This window comes from Aspergillus mulundensis, assembly GCF_003369625.1.
Source record: "Aspergillus mulundensis strain DSM 5745 chromosome Unknown scaffold_8, whole genome shotgun sequence".
NCBI lineage: Eukaryota > Fungi > Ascomycota > Eurotiomycetes > Eurotiales > Aspergillaceae > Aspergillus > Aspergillus mulundensis.
In genome coordinates, this window is record NW_020797896.1 from 1,734,149 (window position 1) to 1,753,370 (window position 19,222).

General features: G+C 38.3%; 5 protein-coding genes across 5 annotated transcripts; 2 read left to right on the forward strand and 3 right to left on the reverse strand.

Annotated features, from left to right (window-relative positions):
* Positions 1-202: 202 nt before the first annotated feature.
* Positions 203-1,370, reverse strand: DSM5745_07919 (uncharacterized protein; the record flags this gene model as incomplete). The annotated part of the gene is made up of 3 exons (XM_026749935.1): positions 203-734; positions 784-1,055; positions 1,119-1,370. The coding sequence occupies 3 exons, from the start codon at positions 1,368-1,370 to the stop codon at positions 203-205; spliced, it is 1,056 nt and encodes a 351-aa protein (XP_026601967.1).
* Positions 1,371-10,455: 9,085 nt separating this feature from the next.
* Positions 10,456-12,704, forward strand: DSM5745_07920 (uncharacterized protein; the record flags this gene model as incomplete). Its single annotated transcript, XM_026749936.1, has 4 exons — positions 10,456-10,829; positions 10,879-10,906; positions 10,964-11,440; positions 11,487-12,704. 4 exons carry the CDS (start codon positions 10,456-10,458, stop codon positions 12,702-12,704), a joined length of 2,097 nt encoding a protein of 698 aa, XP_026601968.1.
* Positions 12,705-12,932: 228 nt separating this feature from the next.
* On the reverse strand, positions 12,933-14,237 carry DSM5745_07921 (uncharacterized protein; the record flags this gene model as incomplete). The annotated part of the gene is made up of 5 exons (XM_026749937.1): positions 12,933-13,157; positions 13,205-13,756; positions 13,809-13,896; positions 13,942-14,091; positions 14,143-14,237. 5 exons carry the CDS (start codon positions 14,235-14,237, stop codon positions 12,933-12,935), a joined length of 1,110 nt encoding a protein of 369 aa, XP_026601969.1.
* A 622-nt stretch (positions 14,238-14,859) lies between these two features.
* Positions 14,860-16,816, forward strand: DSM5745_07922 (fungal specific transcription factor domain-containing protein; the record flags this gene model as incomplete). The annotated part of the gene is made up of 4 exons (XM_026749938.1): positions 14,860-14,981; positions 15,037-15,525; positions 15,578-16,040; positions 16,094-16,816. The coding sequence occupies 4 exons, from the start codon at positions 14,860-14,862 to the stop codon at positions 16,814-16,816; spliced, it is 1,797 nt and encodes a 598-aa protein (XP_026601970.1).
* Positions 16,817-17,735: 919 nt separating this feature from the next.
* DSM5745_07923 (uncharacterized protein) lies at positions 17,736-18,766 on the reverse strand (the record flags this gene model as incomplete). The annotated part of the gene is made up of 4 exons (XM_026749939.1): positions 17,736-17,989; positions 18,046-18,253; positions 18,384-18,479; positions 18,530-18,766. The coding sequence occupies 4 exons, from the start codon at positions 18,764-18,766 to the stop codon at positions 17,736-17,738; spliced, it is 795 nt and encodes a 264-aa protein (XP_026601971.1).
* Between the last annotated feature and the right edge of the window lie 456 nt (positions 18,767-19,222).

The following is a 19,222-nucleotide window of genomic DNA, read 5'->3' on the forward strand; positions in this document are numbered from 1 at the left end:
GTGAAGATGTATTAATTTACGGCATATGCAAATATCGGGGAGAGGGGTTTCGCGTCCGCTTTATAGGTACATCATGCGGAGGATTGTCCTTGTCCGAAGCGGCAATGGCCGTTTCGATCTCGACGGGGTGTACAGAGTGGCTTCGTATAGGTACATATTTCAATCCGTATCATCCAGGACGCTCGCACATTATTCTTGTCCCTTACAGGATATAGATGACGCCAAGAATTACCGCTACAAGCGCCAGGAGACTTTTGCTGACGGCCACTTGGTGAATAGCCGCGTCTGTTGGTGCAGGCCCAGCCTCAGTCGTCTGGTCTACTGAGGTCTCTTGAGAACTGTCGGCAGTGGTCTGGCTGGCTTCATTGCTGCTGCTGTCATCGTTGTCGCTGCTATCGTTGCTGTCGCTCGACCCCGTAGGAACAGATGCGTCCGTTGACACCGCAGTAACGGGGAATAGTTGGGATCCGATCGTGAAAGTGACAGTCTCACTGACAGGAGTGGTGAGGGCTCCGATATTGCTCAGAGTTTCCGTTCCGCCCTCGGGGATGTTGCCAGGTCCATAGTATGTCTGAATGCTCGCCGGATACCCAAAGTCCGCGACGCAGTCGTATTGGTCGAGCCACTGCTGGCAAGTACTCCAGTCGAAACCTGGTACGTTGTCCTGGACAAATTGCTCTAAGCCGTCCAATCCGAGCTCGGCGGGGTTAAGGCGTGGGCAAAACGAGTCGAGGCTATATCTTGTTAGTGCTGTTAATCACAGGACTGTACGAGAAAACCCACCTAGATAGCCAGCCGCTCCATCCGCAGCACAGGCAGCCCATGCCAATGCTTTCTATCTGGTCGGCCGACAGACTGAAGGGATCCGCGTAATCCCCACAGCTTTCGATGCCCTCGTTCATGAGAACTTGGGCGGTGGTGACGTCTCCAATTGGGCATGAGCATCTGCCTGCGGCTTTGTCTGGAGCTGGCCAGAAGGGAATGCTATCGAGGTCAGGATCGATGGCAGAGGTTACATAGTCGCTGGCTTGCTGTTGGTATTCGCAGCTGTAGACCTGGAAGAACGGGAGACGTTAGCTTTCCGCGGCGTGCCCTTGATGGGTTGTTCGGAAACATACCATATTCCAGCATGATGTTGCCGCACACCGCGTATACGCACCTTGTCTGGCGTACTCGCAGGCATCGTGACAATCTTTACCCAGTCCCAAACAGTTCTCATTGATGCAATCTGCGTACCATTCATCCGCGTCCTCATAGCACGAGGCAAACCCGGAAGGGTCGGCGCAGTCGTCGGAATTGAAGTATCCGACCTGATCGGCAGCTGTCAGCCGAAGTGCAGCCAGAAACCCAAGATAGATCGTAGAGCGCATTGTGGCACTAGATTGTCAGCCCAATTCCTAGCAGTACTCTTCGGGCGCTGGGGGGCGCCTCGATTCCTGGTATTTAAATCTGATCAGGCGATGCGGCTCAGCGGACGAATGGAAGGGTCAAGAGTCAAGACCCAAGGCCCGAAAAGCCCGATCTATCCAGCGCCCAGGGGTGCCAAGGCATTGCAGCCTTGAAAGATACAGATCGATTCCAATCAATTGTTGGGGTGTTCGGCTATAGTGCCTTGATCCGGCGGAGAGTGGTTCTCCGGCAGCCCCATCGGCTCGAGCCGCCTCTCCAGCGCCAACCAAAGCGTTGCATGATTCAGTTGCTCCCTTGGCAGTCTTGGCTCGCTTGGACCTTCGAGTCGTTCGATTGTGATGAGTCTGATGACTGGCGTTGAAAAATATTGGAGACCTTGGACTTTGCTTGAACGGTTGAATTCGACGAAGATTCCATTTGTAGTATGGCATAGACTCCTGCTGGTTTCCTTCCCGGCCAATCCACTGATGCGATGCGCTCTGTTGTACCTACTGGTTACGTTGGTTTAAGGATATATATCTCGAATGCCTGTTTGCGACAACAAAGATACCGAACACAGGGGCTAAGGAGGGATGCACACATCCGAGGGCATGTCCTGCTGTAAACAAAGGGCCATCAGCAAGAGATTCGACTGACAATCGCAACATGCCTATGTTCCCAGTATACGGTTCACTCAGTCCACTCACCTTTACGGTACCGCAGGCTGCTTGACGACACAAGAAAAGCTCAGGGGAGCCTGGGGTTGAAGAGGCGAGAAAAGTCTTCAGAGATAACCCGGTGGTTACCAGCGCAGCTCAAAGCGAAGGAGGGGTCGCTGATTGAATAATATACGTAGGTCCCGTCATTTCTAGGGCGCAGGCTTTAATGCCGGGAGTAATGCGCGAGGCCGGAACAAAGTTTATCCTGCCTAAAATATTAAAAATATTATTATTAATAGCTTATTTAATATTTAATACTTTTATTAACAGCCTGTTTTAAATAGCAACACTTTTTTTAATAATTATAATAATAGTAAATTTAATAAACATGTTTAAAAAATAATAAAAAAATAAATTATATAAGTAATATATAGCTTGCTTATATAAACCTATAATTTATAAACCCTTAATTTTTTAAATTTTTTTTATTATAATAGCTAATATTAAAGGTAATAATAACACTATTTTTTTTACTTACTTACTTACTTTTTTATTAACCTGGCCGCTAGCGGCCTATATTATTAATATAATAAATTATTTAGGCTATAAATTAATAATTTTAAATAAACTTTATAAATAATTATATTATTTATAATATAAGCTTGTGCTTTACAAGCTTGCTAATAAAGCTAATATAATAAAAAAAATTATAACCTGCCCTATTAATTAAAAAGCTATTATTAGGTAGTATATTAACATGCTTATTAAAAGTAATTTAATTTATAAGTATTACGCCCAAGGCCACGGGCTATTTATAAAGTATATTATTATATTAAACCACTTTAATAATAATTATATAAATTATTATTAAAATAGTTTTAGTGCGTGATATATTAATAAATATAAGTTATAATTTTTATTTACCTATAAATATATTAGCTAATATATTTAGCTTTTATACCGGGTAATAACAACAATAATAATAATAATAAAATAAAAAAAAAGGAGGAAAAAAAGGCTAAAAAAAATAAAAAAAAGGAGGTTAAGAAGGTCGCGGAAAAAAAAAAAATAAAAAAATAAAAAAAAAAAAAGTAAATATTATTACCTTACTTATATATGCTATTTAGTCCACCTGCTGCCTGCATTACTTTATAATTATAATAATAATAAACTTTAATATTATTATAACTAGGCTAGCTATTATAGCCCGTGTTATAGCTTTTATAATAAATAACCTTGCTAATAAAGCTAGTTTTAAGGGTGTTAAATATAATAATAATAATAAATAAGTAGTTTTTTTTAGTTTATTTTCCCTGGGGCTAGACCCTAGTAATAAAAAAGTTTAAATTTATTATAATTTATTAAGTATAATTAACTATAAATATTATTAAAAATAGCTTATATAAATTATAAGTAAAAATCTAGCGTTTAAAAGCAAGTATTTAGTAAAGTATTAATATTATTTTAGTTTATTAATATTTCTTATTTAACTTTAAACTAATAAAATTAATTACTTAATAACTTTAAAAGCTTTACCTAAAACATGTTATTATAGTTTACAGCCTGCTAGTTAAATACCATGGCCTTATTTTATTATTATTTAAGCTACTTTTTATTTTTAATAAATAATAAATAGCTATTACCTTATTTATTTTTATAATACCTAAAACTTAACTTTATAATACTAAGCTATATATTAATATAGCCACCTTTTAGGATTAAACCTAATTATATTATTTTTTTAATATATTACTATAAAAAATAATTTATAATTATATTATTTGCTATATTTTTATACTTTATTATAAAATTATTACCCGGCGCCCTAGTTATATAATATATTATAAATTATATTAAGGCTATAAGTAACTACTATTAATAAGTATTAGCTAAAATACTATTAATATAAAAGCTAGAGTTACAGGTTAAGCGCCTGGAGGCCACCTTTATATTACCTAGTAATATAAAGGTAATTATAGTATAAATTATTAAAAAGTGCCCTTTTACGCCTTATATTTAATATATAAAAAAAATAAATTATTTATAGGTTATATTATTATTAATAGGTTACTATTTAGTGCCTGCGCTAACTACTATTACACTTTAAAAAATAAATATTATAATTATTATAATAAGTACCTTAATTAATAGTTTATAAAGCTAGTAACTAATTATAATAGCCTAAAAATTAATATTAAAAATATTACTACTGCCGCCCGTGCTGTAAAAAAAAAATATATAAAAATAAAAAAAAAAAAATAATAACTATATTATAAAGTGGTTATAATACTACCTAGTAAATAATTAAGTATTTATTTAAATATTAACCTTAGCTTAACTACGGACCCGTGGCCGCGCTAAGTAGCTTTATAATTTATTTAATATAGTAATTACTTAAAAAAACATGTTTACTATTACTTAAAAGGTATTTACTAAAACATGCTTTAGTATTATAGTTAAGTTTATAAAAAAAGCAGGTTTACTAATAAAAAAAAAAAAAGGTAAGGATAAGTTTCCCGGTTTATTAAATAATTTTAATAAAAAGTTATTAAAAAATAATTAATATTTACAGGGCTGGACCCTAGTTAATAAAGTAAGTTTAAATTATTATTTTATTTTTAAATTTATACCTATATTATTGTTGCTCTTGTAGTAAGAAATATTATTTATAATTATAATAAATATATATTAATAGTACCTTAAATAACCATTTTTATGCCTTTATTTCTTAGTATTAAATAAGCTGCTAACTAATTAATTATAATTAAAAGGTTTCTTAAATAATAGTCCTTTAAGCAACTATACACGTAATATAGCCATGTATATAAAACCTAGTAAAAGCTTTTTATATATAATAGGGTTTAAAATAGCCTGCTTAATAATAACCCCCTAAGCCTTATAAATTATTATTATATATACTAGTATAGCTAAAAACTATATATAGGTATAAACAGCGCCATGGTAGTAAAAGTCTTATTTTATATAAAAAATTAATACCATGTTGTGGTTATTATTTTTTTTAGCATGTAAATTATTATACTAGTTAAAAGCTATTATTAAAGTAAGTAATGCCTTTTAGGTAAGATTTATAGTTTTTAGTAACTATATAATATTTATTAATATACTTATAATACTATTTACAAGACCCCTTTTTATTTAAATATTTTATATTAGCATAATACAGCAGCTAAAAAAAACTATAAGCTTTTTAGTTAAATTTTTAGCCTAGTTTATTTTTATAGTTATAGCACTAAATTTAATATAATTAGCCTATAAAATAATTATAGGCTTACTAAAGTTTAATATATAGTTATAATTATACTAGTATATATTATTTTTTTTTATATATATAAATTATATTTATAAAGGCATTACTCTTGCCTGTAGGTAATTTAACCTATACTTGTGTTATAAAAAGCTTTTAGTTTTTTATTATAATAATATTTTTTTTTAAGTGCTTTAGTATAAAAATAAACACATAAGCTATTTAAAAGCTTATAATCTAGTAATAAATAATATCTAGCTTAATAATAAGGTTAAATTAATTATATAAATACTAACTAGCCTTTTTCTTTTTATTTACAAGTAAAAATATAGCCTTAAAAAAAGGGCTTTAACTAATTAAAAATAGCTAGTAAAAGTCCCCGGCCAGGATAATATTTAAGCTATTAAATAGTTTAACTTTATAATCTAGGAAAATTTTATAATATTATTAGTTAATATAGTATAGCTATTTTAAACCTATTATAAACTTTTTATTAATAATTAAATATAACATGCTGTAAAAACTTACTTACAAGGCTAATAATACTAAAGGCTATAAGTAATTATAACCCCCCTTGCCTTTTAATATAACTAATAATTAAAATAATAAATATAGGGTTTAATTACTAATATTATATATGGTAATACTAGTTAAAGTAGCCTATATAATAATAAAGGTTTTATAATTACTAGTATAAAAAGCTATATATTCCAGGGTTATAAATAATAGGTTAATAATATAAAATTTATTAATACTAGCCTTACTATCTAGATTAATTAATAACTACCCTAGTAAGGGTAATAAATATATAAAAATAAATTATTATTTATTACCTAAATATAGGACTAGCAAACCGCGCGACTATAAAATACTTTTATAATATTTAATTATAATATTATATAGCTAGCGTTACTTAACCTTTAGGTTATTTAAATAAGTTAATAAATAAGCTAATATATTTACTAGGTAATCTACCTTTACTAAATCCTAAAATTTTAAACTAAAACCAGGTTTTTTTATATATTAAGTTTAATTATATTATTAATTAATATCGCGCTAGCCTAGGCCATTAGGTTTTATAAAAAAATTATTATTATAGCCAGGCCGCTAAGCTACTATAGCCTTTTAAAAAAGTATTTTAATAATTAAGCTAGTATTATTATTTTAAGTTAATAAATTAGTTTTATTTTTTATATTTTTATTATTTTATATATAGCTATTTTTTTTATAGCTATAGTATTTATAGTAGTACTTGTATATATTATAAAAGCTATTAAATACTAATTTATTAACTATATGCAGGTTATTTATTTTAATAAATAAATAATAAAGTATTAACTTAATATAAGTAAAGTTTTTTAGGTCTGTAACTTAGCTATATATTAGGTAATAATAAATAATATAATTTTTTATTTTACTTTTAACCTTTTTATATACTCTAGGCTATAGGGTATAGCAGCGCATGTAATATAATAATATTAAATTAACAAGCTCTAGTAGCTGCTATATATACTTTATTATTATATTTAAACCTTATTTAATATTACCTTTTTTATTACTGGCATTATTATAGTTTATATTTAGTAGTAAAAATAGGTTATTTTATTCCTAATTTATAAAATATAAAATAATAACTATATTATAGCTTAATATTTAAAGTAGTAGGCCTAGTAAATAATAGCAAACCTTTTATATAAACTAATCTTACTTTATAATTAAGGTATTTATTATTTTTTATACTAGTAATAATAAAAAATAGCACGTATTAACATGCTTAAAAACTAATTTTATAATTTTTTTATATAACTTTGTTTTCTTTTTAGGCTTTATAATATACTTAATAATATAATAAAATAGGGAGCGCTTGCTAGTACACGCGGTTATATTTAAGTTTATAAGCTACTTTAAGCTAATAATTAGGTTAAATATATTTAGGGTTATGTTATTATAAGCTAGAAAAAAATAATAATAAATATTACTAGTTAATTTTATTAATTAAAAATTATGCTATGTTATTATAAAAAAATAAAAGTAATAAATAACCTTTTTAGTTTACTTATTTTTTTATTAATAATAATTTATATTATAATAATAGTATAATACATGGTTTATAACTTATATAAAATAAGCAAGTATATTTTTTTATTAAGACCAGGGTAGCTAAATAGCCTTATAATTTATATTAATAATAATAATTTATATATAAAAAGGGTTTATAGCTGTAATATACATGCTTTAATAAGCCTTAAATAACCACCATAGCTTGTTAAATTATTAAAGGCTATTAAAAATAAAAGTGAATTATATTTAATATATACTATAATTATAAGTTAAACCTTAACCTTGCTATTTATAGCAAAACTAATTATTTATAATATTAAACTTAAGCTTAATAACTATATTAAAAAATATATAATAGTAATAATAAAACCACGCTATAATAATATAAAGGTTATTTTATAAATTATACCATATAATTTATTTATAAATAGTCTTTATATTATTATGCCATGCTTTATACTTAGGTAATTATTATATTAGGTTATCCTAGTATAAATTAGCCATAAAAAATATTAAAAATAGGTAAGCCATGCCTATTTAAAAAATAAGTGGTTAAAATAATATATATAGTAATAAAAAAAAGCTATTTACTAATATTTTTAACCATGGCTTTTAAGCTATTTTTTTTATTATACTAAAATGGCCGCGTACCGCGAATAGTTTTAAAAAAACTAGTAATAAAATTTAGTAATATAAATAATTTAGCTATATTTAATTAAAAGGCTACTTATAGCTTTTTTATAAAAATATCTTACTAGCCAGGCGCGCGGTTATAAATATAAAAACTAGCTTGCTAATTTATTTACTAATAATAAATTATATTAAAGTAAATATATTAAAACCGGGAATGCCGTGCAAAATAGCTACTTTTATATTTAAGTAAATATTTAATATAATTTATAAATAATACCTTGCGTGGGTGTGTTATAACTAGCTTTATATTATTATAAAAAAAAGGGTAAAAAATACTAGTAATAGTAATTATTATAAATAGTTAAACTTAAATAATAGTATTATATAAAATAAAAAAAAAGTTAAATAAGGGTTATTATATACTAGCTTAATAATATTATTTACCATGGCTTATAAAGTCTTAAGCTTTATAATTATTATAAGTAAATTAAGTACTATAATTATATTAAGCGCCTATATATTATTAAGGTTTACTTATTAATTATTATTTAGGGTAATTAGCTTACCAGCCAGCTCCTAGTTTAAAATAAAATAATTAATTAATTTATTTTTTAGTAATTATATAAAATTATAATTATTTTTAACTATATTTTAGTACCCTAGATAATTTACCTAAAGGTAATCTAGCTATTATTTAACTACCTAGTATTATATTTTAAAATTATAATAAAATTATAGGTATATTTTTTAATTTATACTAAAATTAAATAGCCGTAAGATTAATACCTTAAGTTTTTTAGGTAAAAACAGGAGCTATTTATATATTTAACTAGTATTTTATAAAAAGTTAATAATATAGCCTTTATATAAATACTAGTAATTTTAAATATAATAAACCTTAATAAATATATAAACTTTTATAATTAATATTTTCTTAATTTATATTAATTTTAAAAGGTAAGAAGAAATATTACCAGGATTTATTTTATTTTATAAACTAAATTTAAAAATCTTTTGGTTTTAGTTAGCTAATACACAACGCTTGTAAATATTATTTTTTTTTAAAGGTTTATATTAAATTATTATTTTTAATAATAACTGCATGTTTTTAGCTAGTATATATTAAACTAGTAATAAAAGTTATTTAATAACTTTTAATTATAGTCCGTAATAGCTAAATATATAAAATTAATTAAGAAAAATAAACGCGGTAAGAAAGTGTGGTTTAGGTTTATATATATAAAAAAGCTAAAGTTAACTTTAGTAGTTCGTAAAGGTAAAGGTAAATTATTTTTAATAATAAATTAGGAGCTTATAGTAGTTAAGCTATTAATATTTAACTTAATATTATTTTTATTAATAATAATTACTAGCTGCGGGCGCCTACCTAGCAAGTAAAATATAAATAATAGTAAAAACACGGCTATTATAAGTATAAAAGGGGGTATAAAAATAATAAATATAATTAATAATAATAAGTATGTTAAAAATAAATAAAAAAGCTAGGGTTTGCTAAAATTAACTATATAAGTTATTTAATTAATTACTTATTATATATATTATTATTTTATATTTTTATAATATTTTTTTACTTATTATAAATTATTAAATAAGTATATACCATGGTATTAATAATTTAGCTTTAGCTATAATAAGCATGCTTGTTATATATTTAGGTTAATTATATTAAAAAAAAAATATTAAAAAAGTAAAATAAAAAGGCCTGTAGCTATAATAAATTATTTACTTTTTTTTTATTATATATTAATAGCTATAATATACATGCAAGGTAGTATAAACATACCTAATTTTTATAATTATTATAAGTTTAGTAAGGTTTACAGCCTAGGCGCTATTAAAATTATAATAAAAAAAGTATAATATTATAATAGGTATAAATTATAATTAGCTTTATAATTAAACTTATTTATATAAATTATAAGTAAAAAAGGGATTGCAAACCTAAGGTTTAAATTATTATATTATTAAAAAAACTATATTATAAGGTTAAAGCAGTAAAATAAGGTTATATAATTACCCTTTTTTTTAGTTAATTAATATTATTTAGCTTAAGTAGTAAAAGGAGGTTATGTAATTACTCTTTTTTTAGCTAATTAATATTATTTTACTATTTTATATAATCCTTAATAAAGCTCACGTGACTGGGAGCCGGGACCTATAATTTATCATGCGCGGGCCTCCACTTTGTTCCGGCCTCGCGCAATCAATTTGTTTGTGTTTGATGCAGACAGTGAGTGTTGTTCGTGTTGTTTTGTCGGGCGTTGACAATGTCCGAGATTCGCTGAGTCAGCACTCGGGGAATCCTAAACTCCGTGCCTTCTCCTTCCCATCGATGGTCACCTTGTTCCAACTATCACTCATCTCTGTTGTCTCTATTCCTGCACACTTTGTTTCTTCTATTGCGACCAGCCGCTACGCGTCTCAGTAATGCCCGATTCCTCCCAATCGATCAAACCAATCCGCGTCTTGTCATGTGTTCTGTGCCAGCAGCGCAAGGTCCGGTGTGACCGCACATTTCCATGCGCCAACTGCGTCAAATCCAACAGTCAATGCGTGCCAGCCGGTCTTCTCCCGCGTCGCCGGAAACGGAGGTTTCCCGAGCGTGAACTGCTTGACCGGCTGCGCCAGTACGAAACGCTGCTCAGGCAAAACGATGTCGAATTTCAGCCGCTCCATGCTGAACCGGCAAAGGAAAACGACGACCGCGAGTCCCCAGAAAGCGTTCAACCGGAAGGAAGTGACCAGTCTATGTGCTCTTTACTATCTCAGCGCAAGTCAGCCGAGTCCGCATATGAGGCAAAGTAATAGGCATTCTCGCAATCTTCATCGTGATTGGCTAATGTTTGTCAGGGATTTTTGGAATGCAGTGAACCAAACGGTACGTTTTTCAAAGATCATGGCACCACCTTGTGTGCATTGCTGACTCCAGATGCAGTCGCCAGAGTCTGACCAAGATCGTGATTCACCCGCCGCTGCCTTGCCACAGGATGTTGTCAAAAAGGCCTGGGACCAAGGATTCGAGACAACTGATCCTCTGTTTGGCGGCGAAAACAACCCTGTCGATCTTTCTTCACATCACCCCGAACCGTCCCTGATTTTCCGTCTCTGGCAGATGTATCTGGAACGGGTTGATCCGTTGTTCAAAGTCACTCATACACCAAGCTTGCAAGGACGCATCGTGGAAGCCATTGCGGATGTGAAAAGAATTAGCCCCGGATTTGAGGCGTTGATGTTTTGTATCTATTGCATGGCAGTTCTCAGCGTTACCTCAGACGAGTGTGAGGCTCGGCTCGGCTTATCGAGAGACGAACTCCTCCCAGGTTATCAGCGCAGTTGTCGCCGAGCCTTGATCAATTGTGGATTTTTGCAATCAGATGATCGTGAAATCCTAACTGCTCTGTTCTTCTATCTGGTAATTTGATATCCCCTGACAGTCCTGCTAATTCTCACGGTATCAGACGTCCCTCCGCCCGACCGTTGGTGATCCCCGAACGCTCTCAACTGCCCTAGGCATGGCAATTCGTATCGCAAAGCGCCTGGGCATCCACAGTGAGTCACGATGCGCCAGATACCCTCCATTGGAAGCAGAGCTGCGACGGAGACTCTGGTGGGCGTTGGTCCTATTTGATGCTCGAATCGGGGAGATGGCAGATTATCGAACCACTACGGAACTCACCCCCCTCTGGGACTGCAAGATCCCAAGCAATGTCAACGATTTCGATTTACGACCAGAGATGAAGAATTTGCCAGCAATTCAAAATCAATCTTCAGAAGCTCTTTTCATCGCGGCTCGGTGCGCAATGGCGGATTGCCTGCGCAACTTTTCGTTTTATCTTGACTTCACATGTCCGCCCTTGAAAGCTGTTGCCAGAGAGGTCCACCGTGATTCTGGTCCAGAATACCGCGAGCTAGATGCTCTAGAGAAAATGATGAATGAACGATATCTTCGATTTTGTACCCCAGACAACCCGCTTCACTCCATAACCATTTGGGTGACTCGAGGATGGCTGTCGAAATGCCGTTTGTTCGAACACTATTCCAAATACTCGGGAATCCGCCAGTCACAGACCCAACGTGATATGGCGGTTGAATATGCAATTGCTATGCTCGACCATGATACCGAATTCCTGTCAACTTTTAGTGAAAGCCGCTATCTTTGGATGGTACAACTGTATTTTCCGTTCCCGGCATATGTTCACCTTTTGCAAGATCTGAGAAGGCGTCCTCTCAACACCCGGGCAATGCAAGCATGGACCGCGCTGAGTGAGAATTTCGAATGTCGTGCCAACTTGTTCCGTCGCATGTGCCCAGGGCTTCACTTTTGCGCAATGTCTAGCCTCGTTCTCGAGGCCTGGGCAGTAGCTGAATCGGCCTTGAGACAATCAGGGCAGCCAGCAGCACGGCCGAAGATCGTCACGATCATGCAAGCAGAGCTAACTCGCGCTAAAGGAAACGGTCAATTGGAAAAATCGTCAAGTTCGACTAGTTTTATCCGCCATGAAGCTCTAATGCCGGTCCAGGAAAACATGAGCTTGAACAACACCCTGCCTAGCCTGGGTGGAAACACTTCATATTCGGGAACCGAAATGTGGATGCCCTTTGGGATACCTGATCAACTATCAGCTGATGGTATATTTGCTTCGTCGGACTGGTCGCTTATAAACTGGGGTATATGAAGCGAAATGTGAGGAATATGGATACGATTGCAATACACTTCCAACAGATTAGGGCTGATTTCCCGGAAGGTACTATATACATTCAGAAACCCCTTCAACCCTTCGACGACGCAAAAAGAATTCTTGTTTGAGTCCCCCACAAGATCTCGTATCGAGTTCCCATTTAATGGCCATGGACCTTCTTTCACTCACTGGTACCCCCTAAACGCTTTCCTGCTTCCCAAGGATTTAATCTTGCCTCGCAGGATCCTGCGCTGGCCGATTTTGAAGGTACTCGTCCACTTCCGCCATAATCTCGGGTGTCAATTTTGGCAGTATCTCTAGGCTCTTCACGTTGTCGATGATTTGCTCGGGTCGTGAGGCACCGGTAATGACGGAGGCGACATGTTCATTTTTCAAGCACCAGGCAAGGGCGAGCTGCGACAGCTTTACATCAAGCTTATCCGCCAAAGACTGTTGCTGTCAGCAAAGCTTCTCGATCGCTTTATGAAGTGCCCTACCTGTAATCCAGCGATCTTCTTGACATTGCCCGCCCACTGCTCACTATCCCAGGTATCTCGTGCTCCGCGAGCGAACTTGTCTTTACTCTCCGCAAAGCGAGAGCCTGGAGGAGGTGCCGACGCGTTGTTATATTTCCCACTGAGAAGCCCCATCTTCAACGGCGAGAAGGTCGTTAGACCTATCCCAAACCTCGAATACAGTCGCTGGTACTGCCCTTCAACCTTCTCACGGTCGAGCATGTTGTAAAGTGGTTGTTCGACAATGGGAGAAATTAGACCCAAGGATTTGGCAATGCCACATGCCTCTGCAATTTCATCTGCCGACCACTCTGAGGTCCCCCAATAGAAGGCCCAGCCCTTTTCAATGACGAAGTTAAATGCTCTGACCGTTTCCTCCATTGGTGTCAACCGATCTGGGCGGTGGGCATAGATTATGTCAACATATTCCAGCTGGAGCCGTTCCAGTGACGCCTTCGTGCCCTCGATGATATGCTTGCGGGACAAGCCATGGTTGTTGATGAGAATCTCCCCGTTTGCGAGGCCCCAGTTGAGCTGCTGGAGTGTTATTTCGCTGCTCGTATTCATGCGGTCGTTTCAAACTTACTTTGGTACTGATAACGATGTCGCTTCGCTTCCACCCATATTTCTTGATGGCCTGGCCCATGACGATCTCAGATTGACCACCGGCATAACTTCCTGGTCAGTTTACGTATACTGACTCGAGGGCGGCTGCCTACCTTTCGGCCGTGTCGAAGAAGTTGATACCACAGTCATATGCTTGCTTCATGCATTCAAATGCAGTCTCTGCATAGGATGATGTCAGTGCTTTCTTCACCAAGGCAAATTCTGTAAAATGGTACTCACCATTGCCGACATGGCCACCGAAACTATGTAGAAAGGAGTTAGGCATGTATGCCAATTTGTGCGCAGCGACTCACGTTAGCCAACCCCCTAGGCCCAGCGCAGAGACATGCAGTCCTGAATTGCCTACTCGGCGGTAGATCATGTCCTTGTTCTTGTTTGGCCACGCCATTTTGCTCAGAATTCAGAATCGAAAGTATGGATGGAGAGGCGATGCAAAGTCGGTTCTTTAGAAAGGCGACACGCTCGATTTAAGGCGCTCTTGGGTTTCGCTGCGGCTGGCGATTGGCAAGCCTCGGAGAAAAGCTCGGAGGGGCAAGGTCGGTCCCCACGAGGGGTCGCCCAGGCCACTTTGGAATTCTCTCATGGAGCAGTGTTGTATGCAATCATTGCAGGACAACCTTGCATGATGAGCGTCCCCACCAGCCAGGGCATGGTCGATGTATACAAAAGTGGACCCGGTGATGGCGTGTTGGGTGGGGAGAAAGACGCCATCGCTGCTTCCATGCACGACGCACTGGGCATCCAATCACCAACAAGTCATGCTGTGATCCCTGTCAGCGGGATGTTTGAGGGGTGAGCGACTGAGCGTCTTCCGAGGTCCAACCTCCGCAAAGTCTCCAACCCATGTGTCGCGACGCGTTGCTTTTTGGGCAAGAGAATCGATGAATCCGACCAGGGCCGGCGTCACCAAAAAGGCTTGCGATGCCTGCAAGATTCGCAAAGTGCGATGTGGCGGAGGGCACCCTTGCAGGCCCTGTCTAAATGCGCGCGTCCACTGCACTTACAATCGCATGCATCAGACCCGAGGTCCCCAGAAGTTGCGGGCGGCGACAAGGCATCTTATCGAGCAAAGCCAAAGGACGGATGCGCAGAAGGCTTCCTCCTCAAGCCATGCCGATGGGATTCCAAAAAGGTGATTATTGCGACGCAAACCCTTCGCGCTTGATCTAATTCGCGAAAACTGCCAGTTTGCCGACGAACTCCATCGCGCCGCTCCTCTATGTCTACCATGTCCGCATGTACCCGGTCTGGCCGATTGTGCACGTCGATAGCTTGATCGCCGATTTGCAACAACACTCCGAACGAGATGACTACGAGACGATAGCACTCGCGACCAGCATAGCCGCTGCGACAATGGCTCAACTACGGCTGGGAAAAAGCGCGACACCCGAACGGTCAGTCACAGCGGACATCCTTGTCGCGGAGTGTTTGGAGGCTCGGAAACGATTCGATTATCGTTCGCGAGTAAACTTAAACAGTGTGCGGACGGCCTTCTTCCTACATGTATATTACGAAAACCAACAGCCCGGAGGAAGCGAGTCGGTTCTATACCTCAGAGAAGCCATCACTTTGGCGCAGATGATGTATCTCCACCGCGAGGCATCATATGGTGGCCTGGCAGCTGATGAACAGAAGCTCCGCCGCCGAGTGCTGTGGTTGCTGTTTGTCACGGAGCGGTAAGTAGGATCTAGATGTGTGCTCGAGCTTATTCTGATTCAAGTCTGGAAGTGGTGTCTGCATTCTTCACAAGCTTCCGGTTGTTCTCAAAACGGACACTGCGATGCCCGAAACTGACTCGGATGACGAGGTCCTACCTGCTTTTCTGAAGCTTCTGGCTTTGTTTAGGATATTCGAGCAATCCCGCATGTTTGACATTGTGGAAGACTATCACCTAGGACTTGAGCCCCCCTATGGCTCCAGCAATACCGCAGCCACCAAGTTTGATGAAATACTGGAAGACAGTTCCTCCGATGGCTTTGGAGCAATGGATCGAGTATCTGACGTTCAGCGGGCCGACATTTGCGTGACAAGACATTGGATGCGCATTCTCATATGGAAGGCCTTATCCCACCGCAGCACTGCAATCAACTCGTTCCTGTCGCCAACATTCCCTTTGATGGTTGGAAGAGATCTGGTAAATGTTGTCTACCGATTACCTCGAGTGGCTCTCCAAGCACATGGGCTTGGCATGGTAAGCGCATTACTTATCTCCTAAGCCAAGTTACTGGCTGACAGGGAAAACAGCAGTTGAAATTATACGAGATCGCCAACTCTTTAGCCGACGCAGTCACCAGTACGGCTACGGTGTCAGATATGGCCCGATGGGACCACGACAGCCGCCCGAGTAATATACTCGCACGCCTTCACTCTATTCTAGCCGCATTGACAGACGGTGAGGACAACACGCTGGTGAATATACTATATAGTAAGGTCGCCCGGGCACATTTCATGCGTCCCGCAAGAATACTCCCAACACTGGGCCATAATATCGGAAGAGTGTCCCAGAGACCTGAAGCTGTGACAAAAGCACACGCTCAGAACGATCAAACCCAAAATACTTGTTCGCGATACGGGAATAATGATGCCAGGACTGCAAGCGACTGGTCAGGATTACTTGACACGGAGAGTCGGCCGGCCGGTGACGATGGCCGTGCGAAACGGTCAAATGCCGAGTCGACTACGTTAATGCATTACAGTCTGTTGGAAGAGGATCCTGGGGACCTATGGAGCTATGCGCAACCTAGTTATGATCCTCCCGTCGACTCATCCATTCAGCACCTTAGTGCTGAGTCAAGTGCACTCACTGCTTCCACGACGTCCACAGACATAGATCTAGGGGCACTCGGTCCCATGATAACCAACGCTCTTTCCGATCCCCATGAAGATTACATTTGCCTAGATGCGTATCTACCTATCACAAATCCCGTTGCGGACACACAGTTTGCACGACTGAACGCCTTCAGCTGACAGCGTCAACGGTTGAGTGCATAACCCGGCCTCTTCAGAGGGAAACAGTCAACAGTCAACCCAGAACTCAGCAGCATGGCCACTCGAGCCTAATATTTGAAGCGGAAGTCGAGTCGCTTGTTTCCATCTTTCTCTCGTTGAGCAAGGTCGGCTTGATATTCATATCTCTCTTCCGAAGACATAGCGTCCCACTTCCGCTCTTTCTGGCGATTCAAGTGCTTTAGATATTCGCGCTGAACGATAAATACGACCAACGACAGGGCGCAAATGGATATCAGGACCTTGTTTCCTTGATAATAGTACGGCGAGTCGTAACTGCGGTAAATCTCTGTTCAAAATCAGCCTATGCGTCTTGTGCTTCGGCTGAATTTGACTTACGTGAACCAATGACCGAGCCCATCTGCACGATGACATTGTATGTCGCAGCGGTGATGGCTCGCTTCTTGACATCGAATGTGTTCTCAGAAATCCATGAGGACACGATGGGGTGGAAGTAGGGGTATCCTGAAATCATCGTGGTGACAGTAAACCTGCCCCAGTTGTATCCGTGATCGGGAAGCCCAAGGAGAGTGGCCAGCAACGGCAGGGACCAGAATTCGCCGAACACGCAGTGGAACGTTCGCTCTCCAAAGTACTCGCTGCTCTTCGAGAGGATGAGCATGAGGATGATCTGGAGCGCAGCAGATGGGATCGACAGCATGTTCGATTCGAAGGTTGTAAAGCCGAGTCGCTTCAATGTCAAGGACAGGTATCCCTGGACGGGGCTCTGCGGTATATAGGCGACCAAGCCGATGAAGTAAAGTCCCCACATGGATTTGTCGCTCCATGCGTTGAGCACATCGCGGAGTGTGGCAGGCTCATGCAGGTGAGTCAATCCCTTGGATGGGTCATCCCGCAGGAGGCGCTGATAGGTATTAGTTCATGCATTCCCGGGCTTTTTGGAGGACTTACGTTGATCATTATCACCTCTTGGCGTTCGGTATACCATGCTTTGGGGTATAGGACACTCTTGGTTCTTGTCGGCGAACTGGGGAGGTAGAACAAGGCGAAAAGTCCGATGACGAACGTCAAGAGCCCGTCGATCAGGAACAGCCAGAACCAGCCAGTGTGTCCCCTTGTCCCCCTCATCTCGAGGATACCAGCCGCCAACAAAGACGAAATGATACGGGCGATCTAGTCTCTGTTAGTGCATGCTTTACCAACGCGACTATGCGAGGAATGTCACTCACATTCAAAGTGGACCAGAAAAAGGACAGTCGGATGGAGAGCTCCTTTGTCTTGTAGAAGTATGTCGCGAACAAGATTGTGCCTGGAATGAAGCCTCCCTCGAAGGCCCCAATTAGCGCTCTGGTCACGTAGAAGGATGCTCGGTTCGTCATCCAAGACTGAGTCCAGGAGACCAAACTCCAGAGCAGCATCAGGGTGGGTAGCACCCGTCTGAAGCCGAAGCGCTTAATGAGAAGCTGCACTGGAAATTCCGCGGCAAGAAAGCAAAGAAGCTGAATGGTGTTTCCCTGTATTCGCCTGTCAGTCTGGATTCTGGTCTCCGGTGCTCCGCCATACGTACATTGTTATAGTCATCGGTGGTCATGTTAAGGTCATCCAAGAAGTTGTCTGTCAACGCATTGGACAGATTGCCGCGATCCAACTGAAGACCGAAGAACTGAAGCAAACCACTTAGCGACTTCCTTCAGGTCTCTAGAAAAGGCATACCATCAAACAGAGCCAGGTCATGAGCATCAGGTCCGTCTTCCAGATCACCCTTCTCTCCTCATCCTCGGTCCATGTCGCGGTGGGATCAAACCGGTGATGGCCCTCATAGGACTCATGTGGCGGGGTCACAGCAGCGAGGTTCTCCTGTCCAACTGCAGGCGATACTTTCGAACCCTTGTCATCCTCCTGGGCTCGAGTGGACAGCGAGCTTTTTCCGCTCTGTTCGATATCGGCCATTGCTGCTAGCGCTCTTCCACCGAAACAAAATACAGACAAGATGATTTCAAATGAAAATGGCACGAGTCGCTCTCGCCCTTATATACATGGCTGTAACATCACCCGTCTGGTCCGATGGCAGGATGAGCATTTTTGCCTGTAGCTATTCGCAATCGAGCCCTTGCAGCCGTTGGCGAAGAACAGGCCGCACTAGGGCCATTACACCACTGCCTGCGCCGAGCACATCATTGCGGGGTAAACGCACATCACGTCCTTACTCCTGCTGATGCCTTGAAGAAACTCCGTGGTCGGAAAGCTTATTGAATGCAGTCTCGAGGCAGTTTGCTTTGATATATCCCAGCCTAGCACCATTTGAACAAGGGCAGGGCGAAAGAGGGCGACCACCCTATACAAAGTCCCTGCCCTGGTGCCACGGAATCTCCGGCTGCTGGCCTGTCATGCTGGATCTAAACATCC